The sequence below is a fragment of the Echinococcus granulosus genome, assembly GCF_000524195.1.
Source record: "Echinococcus granulosus chromosome Unknown EG_S00174, whole genome shotgun sequence".
NCBI lineage: Eukaryota > Metazoa > Platyhelminthes > Cestoda > Cyclophyllidea > Taeniidae > Echinococcus > Echinococcus granulosus.
Genome location: NW_020170554.1, coordinates 1,297 through 8,101, shown reverse-complemented (window position 1 = coordinate 8,101; position 6,805 = coordinate 1,297). Strand labels below are relative to the sequence as shown.

Sequence of the window (6,805 nt, the reverse complement as noted above, 5' to 3'; positions counted from 1 at the left end):
AAACTAGGATTTCACTAAATCAGTGCATGGTCTACACGTGCTGTGAGAGGGCTCTTGTGGAACGGAGCGGCGCTAGAGGCCGTGACGATTCTCTCAGTCAGCATATAAAGCGCTGGAGAGCGGAATCCTTCAGTGGAAACGGTAGACACAAAAGAAAAATTTGAAAAGGGACGGTTAATCACTTATCCCTTACCTGCCTCTCAATGTCAAGCATCATCCATAGAGGCAGAAGTAAGTGTGGACATAGTCGTAGGAGCAAGAGGAGATGTGAAAAAGTAAATGTAATTTGCAACCCAAACAGAATAGTCTCGATTTACTTTGGACTGCCTAAGTATTTAATTGCAAAAAATTCTCGTGAGGAGGCCTTACCTGATAAAAGCACTGAATAAGTTCCAGAGCACACGAACAGTTCGAGTTGGATAGACGATGATGAGCGATTTGAGGTTCTTCTTGAAGCTAAACAACGTACATAAATTAATGCTAATACTGAAGGTAAGTTTATTTCAAATCCACTAAAGGAAGTTATTTCAATTTGTCGCAGTGGGGAAACAAGGTACTACTACACTTAAAATCACGTGAAAAGTGAAAAAAACAGTTAAACGGGTAGGAGTCATGAAAACTCAAAAGCAAAAGCCCAATGCATGAGAAAGTCAGTGTGTTTGAAACAAGAGACGCTCATGACATGCCAAAAAAATCCCAATGAGATGCAATTTAACGTGGGGTTGGAAAAAAAAGTGGGGTCACAAGGCTTCATATAATTTGACCGTTGTTAAGTGAAGAGGATTTGGCCCCCAATCTCACCTTCGATCAAAGGTTTGATAAGCCCGTGCGAGCCAGGAAAAGCTAGGCTTATTTCGACTCGTCAGACCCCAGTGGAAGTAGACCAGAGTGTAGTCCGAGGATGCGTACTGCTCAAGAGTCTTTGTCACGTATCTGAAAAAGCATCACCTCAAGCGCCAATAATAATAATGCAAAATTTCACTAGAATTGTCCATACGACGTGTTCCGAGATGGTGGGACAACCCACTGATTGATTCAGTAATCATATGGCCAATAAACATTTGGAGAGGTGCCAAAATGGGTGCCTCCGTAAGAATATTACGATCGGTAATGACAAGTGAGTTCCATTACGAGTAACAGCACTCAGGGTCGACGCCCATGTCGTTAGAACTGTCCAATCCATGAAATGGTTGACAGCGGCATGCAACGTCGTGTGGTGATGAGCCAGACTAACCGTCAACGGGGAAGAAGATAGAAAACCCAAATCCAAGGATATCTACTCGCATTCATAAGGCACTTCAAGCACAGTGGGTGGGGTGATGAAGCACTCAGCTACTCAGCAGTGAGATATTTGATTGAATGGTGCAGACGTTGTAAAGGCGTTCACACGCCTCTACGTCGTCAGTGACGACTCCTCTGCAGAGTAAGAGGAGGATAGGATGGTTCATTCGTGAAACGATCCTAGGTTAGCTCATCTCTATTGCCACAACGCTCAGTTGGGGGTTTTTCAAACCATAAAACGAAGTTACTGTGCAAAACAAAACATTGACAACTGAAACACGTGATCCCCATTCAACGATTGCAAATGACAAGCTTATTTGGCATGTTTATTATACATATCAGGTAATTAAAAAAAAAGTGCAAACACGAAGGAAAATAATGCAGTAAGTTGGCATTTTGTTTAACTACGAGGGCTGTTTAGCTTTCGCAGATTACACTACCGATGGACAACACGATGTTCAGGCCATGCCCATAGCCTCCCAGCCTTCCTGTGCATTAGTAATGGATTTTCCTCCATACTATAATGATTTTCCACGACTTTATGAAGGGCTGGAATCGATACAACGGGTCAACTCACTCTAACAACCGATCATGATCGATGAGTTCGGTGTGGGGGAGGCGACAGGTGAAAAAGGCGAAGACACTTCGTCCATCGTGATCGGAGACGCCAACCTGGATAATACCCAGTCGAGAGATATCGCGAAATTCTGAGTCTATCACTTCTTGAATTGAAAGTTCCTGCAAAAGCATTACGAAAGTTGTATTACAATCAAATCAAGACATTAGACACCTACTCCGGCCATGCGTATCGATGGTATTACAAGGTGGTCTAAACGTGCTCGACTACCTTCGGATGGGTGACCACGGGGAGCGCCGAGGGCAAAGAGGAATGCCCACAGATGCCAGTGGGATTTGGAGGATATGGCGATGATTCCACTTAGATTAATCAAAGAATTTAATATACGAACTTTGACATTTGAATCCGTCCCAAAGGATTAAAATTTTACAAGAACTATTTTAAATGATGATCAAGGAGTAGAGCAAAATTTCTCATGATTTCACCAGAACGAACACCGAGGATTCATATGGCAGTTAACCTCCACTTCCCTACATAAAGAGCTTTCCCACTTTTTGTTGCATTTTTCTGAACTGCCACAGAGGACTAGGGGATACAGATACGCAATTTATCCTGACGCAAAATTGAACTCCCAGGAGGTGCCTGGTGACAAAAGAGATAAACTACGGCCTGACTTGTGGGAAGCAAAAGTTAAGGAAGATGTGTAGGCATAGAAACCACATTTGAGCCCGTAGATATGCGGAACAGATTCACAGGGTCGTAGCTATCCAAACAAGGATTAAAAATAACGCAATAGTTGCTGTAATTACGCACACAGCTGTTGGTTTAATGTGTATTTAACCTCGTAGACACCAATCTACGTGATTTTCATCACCAACTTAGTGGTACGTCCCTACTTCCAGCCTCTTAACCCTTCTGAATATCAACAGTAAGCGTTTTCTCCGCATCAGTATGCCTTAACTACGGCTTCAGAGATGGTGAGGGTTTACGCGACTAACCGACGCCACAGAATCACCTTCAGTCTTAAGTGATGTACAACAGTAGGTAGACAGATTCATTGAAATCTACAGCACACCATTATCTCTGGGTTAGAACGCTTTCCCTTCATGATGAAATTTCTTTGTATCACATTGATTCACCCTACCACTTTTTGATCTCCGAGATAGAAGGACAACTATAAGACACGTCAAGGATGACGCTCAGGGGAGAAAGGGAATTTTCTAGTGGCGCAATTACCTGTCTGACTTCCGTGACTCGGACCCGATGACTGTAACACATTATATACACTAATGGGCTTCCAGCCCTTCCGTACGTCGGAAATAAAGATAATAAGGGCAATTCATGGTAAATGTTATATTCATTAGTGAATTGGTACTGCACGGATGTAATGAGCGTAAAAAAATTCCGAGGCTTGGTATTTGCTAAAAAACTAGCATGCCTGAAACACTAAAGGAGATAGTAACGTATCACTTCGAGAAACAATACACAAGTGCTTAATATTTGCCTTAAATTACGTAATAACAAGGTTAGACTCAAACCAAGTATCATTTTTTTGCCTGTCACGTGAGATCTCATATTTTATTAACAAAACAGTTCGCAGATGAAAGGAACAGCAACAACAATAGCAATTAGCAAAAAAAAGGAATAAAACAGACGAGTGCTGAATTGAGCAGTTTCGGTGGAGAGTGAAATGGGTGGCGGAAGTGAATTGACCAAATGATTTGACCAATCTGGGCAACTGGTGGTCAGAAAGTGGAGCTCAAATGCCACTTGCCTTAACCGAAATGGCGAGTATCAAATAACCTCAAATATGTCACTAATATAGCCGAAGATGCCTGTCCACTTTCAGTTTTTGATCTGTTTAAGTTGGCCGTGTATTTAGACCTCACAACGGTGGCAAAAATGCTTACTAAGTTCGCTACCAAGGTTTCAGAGGAAAGTTGATCACCAAGACAACGGTTGAAACTACTTTCAGGCCAATCCAACCACTGTTCAACAAATGAAGAGTTCAATTACACCTCCTTCTCAGACCGAGAAAGCCCAACATCTATGGCATGAATAATTTAAACTCAACGAACACGCTTGTGATGAGACCACACGTTACCCGTTGGTGCAACCACAGCCAACGTAAACTGATCAAGAAAGCATGCCAGACTGTGGCAAGAAATTAGGGGTGAAGCCAAATATGTGCGACGCTGACATTGCAAGTGTCAAGGTCAAGCATAACAACAAAACTGTCAACGAAGGCAACAATGGAATAACACTAGTGTTTCTGCTTGGCAAAGGGCTAACGCGAAGTTTACTAGACAAGATTTTGGCAGCAATGCATGGGAGGGAAGAAAACCAATCAAAGTAGTGACCTACACGAAACCGAAATGAAGGCGACCGCCCAACGAACTCACAAAATTGTAACAATACCGATTAAAAAATAACTTTGTTAAAGTTAAAATATCCCGAAATTTTGAATTGGGAGCATAATAAAGTTCTCTTAAATAATGTGTAGTCTAGCGGAAATACGGAACTCAAGGATATGGAATGGGAGTTCTGCCTATTTAAATATCAGTAATTTTTTAACGCCATGCATCCTCCCAATTTATTACATTTGGTAACACAAAAGAAAATAACATGAATTTTCCAGAAATACACAAAACTAAACTGTACATGTGCAATATTCATGTGGTTAAGGAATCTATCGAAATTTAGGATATGCAATTACTAAAAATGACACTTGCTTTGACTACTACAAGTCTGTTCCAAGTCATTGTTGAGTACCTTTTCTGGCGGTATTTGGAGCATCACCGATGCACTTAACTGATGAGGGAGTCAAGACACACATCACTACTTTTTACAGAATCAATAGCTCCCAACTTTTCAAAGGATGGCAAGGACAGAGCATTAAAACAGCTAAAATATACGTATACCAGAAAGATGTATGATGTTGCTACAACTCCATCTCAGATGGGAAGTAAGACTACAAGCACCTATGGGTGTGATCGAACCTAACACATGGATGATAAGCCTTATCGCGGCAGGATTTGTCCTTACCTTTTCATACCAACCCAGTTCGCGTTCAAAGTCTTCGTCAATTAATCCATCGGGAGTCATCGGTACATCGAATTCGTCATCATCTTAGGAGTAAAAAAGAGGGAAAACACCAACACCACGGTGAGGCATGGTGTTAAACATCAAGAAGGAGATGAGGTAGACTTCCTAAATACTAAATGTTCTTGTCCAGAGTTTGACTTGAAGTAATCGTGAATCAGATGCAAAATTAGACACCAACGGGATGAAAATCAGCACTACTACTATCAAATTAGTTTAGAAAAGTAGTGGACTAAGAGTAAAATTCAAAGGCGATTGGATTCGTAAACAAAAACTGTTAGCAGCCAAATGCACAAAATTTTGTCATACAGAAGAACTTCTAACTTAAGGCAATGTAAACACACATACATACGTGTCTTAAGGTAAATAGAAACACAATCACGTCCACAGTTTACAAAATTACACATCACAGAAGTTTAGTAGAATTACAAATACTGGAAAAACAATTAAATCAGCACGAAAAACCTACAAGAGAGTGAATATCAAAACAAGTAAAATTAACGAGCCAAACCCTACAACATTAAGATAAATTGAATCAAGCTGTCATTGCAAGAACAGAGGAGCCGTACACTCCATGTCCCAAAATGGATGACAAGCCGAAAGAATAAAAATGATAGGGATTCTTAACGAACATGAGAGAGAACTTCGTTTCAATGAATGACAATTGAGTAGCAAGTATGGTACGCAAGAGGGGAGGGATAATGTGTGCAAGACAAGTAGTAATTGGTTACCTAGATCTCCTTCAAGATCTGGTATTTCGTCATCAAACTCAAGTTCTGGAATTTCGAATTCATGTACAGATGTTGGTGGAGTTTCACTTTCGGAAAAGTGGGGCGGATTTGCCGTTTGTACTGAACAAAATCTCCAATGAGGCTTTGCTGAAACGGAAACCTCTGTCTTTTCACTGGGGGAATCGGAATAACTCAAGTCTGACTCATTGACTGTACTGGTAACCGCAGGGTCAGATTCCATCGCCTCAGCCTTCGGTGAATGATCATAGGCGACTTTCTTCACCGGAAGGCTATCCCGTGACGAATCCACTTGAAGAGACTAATATGTAAAACATCAGTAACGTTATCGGGCTATCAAATGGTTATAAGAAGAAAAGGATAATGACACATTTTATTTACAAATACAATTACAAAGCTTTTGACAGTATTCTCTCTACATTTTTAAGACGTTCCGCTGCAATGGTCAGGTCAATTGTTTCTTTGTAGACGTTTTTTTCATAAGGAAGACCAGCCAACACTTGGCTAAGGTAGTTTAACTGAGAAATTAGTTCAAGTTCCACATCTCGAACAGCGTCCCGGAAATTGTGGGCGTGTATCTCAATTTGCTTTTGAGACGGGATGTCTTTTGATAATTCATCCAAAGTACCTCCAGCCGACTGCATGATTTGCATAACCTTTGATTCTATTTCATCCAACTTTTGAAGGCGCTCCTTTAAACTGGGTTGTGGCTGTCCAGAATCCTTGTAACTCATACTCTTCTGCTATCAGATGAACAACGCCTTTAAAGAGAGGGTTTAGTTACTATTGGTGGGTCAAAGTGATATTGAAAGACTAAAACAAGTACAATCTAACATATTATCTAGATTATTAGTTTAAAACAAAAGTAACTAAACAGTTTTTTAACAAAAAATTTTAATTTTAAACGATTTTGCAGGTAAAAATTTGGCTAAAACTGCTTGTTAAATCGCAATCGTCAAATGTGATTTATTATCAGGATGTTAGTTAAACTTCTGTTGTAGGCTCTGACTTCTAATGGGCCGCAAAGTTTTTATAAATGCGTAGTTTAGTGTAGCTGTTATTTTTTGGGTAGGTACTGCAAAATACTCTACCATTC

The 6,805-nt window shown here is 40.5% G+C and overlaps 2 protein-coding genes across 2 annotated transcripts; both read right to left on the bottom strand. All coding sequences in view use genetic code 11, as the record gives it.

Moving 5' to 3' along the window:
- Positions 1-206: 206 nt before the first annotated feature.
- Positions 207-5,932, bottom strand: EGR_09896 (hypothetical protein; the record flags this gene model as incomplete). Its single annotated transcript, XM_024499145.1, has 6 exons — positions 207-327; positions 370-456; positions 1,865-2,019; positions 3,769-3,846; positions 4,904-4,986; positions 5,530-5,932. 6 exons carry the CDS (start codon positions 5,930-5,932, stop codon positions 207-209), a joined length of 927 nt encoding a protein of 308 aa, XP_024346429.1.
- A 166-nt stretch (positions 5,933-6,098) lies between these two features.
- On the bottom strand, positions 6,099-6,443 carry EGR_09895 (Mediator of RNA polymerase II transcription subunit; the record flags this gene model as incomplete). The annotated part of the gene is made up of 1 exon (XM_024499144.1): positions 6,099-6,443. The coding sequence occupies one exon, from the start codon at positions 6,441-6,443 to the stop codon at positions 6,099-6,101; it is 345 nt and encodes a 114-aa protein (XP_024346428.1).
- Between the last annotated feature and the right edge of the window lie 362 nt (positions 6,444-6,805).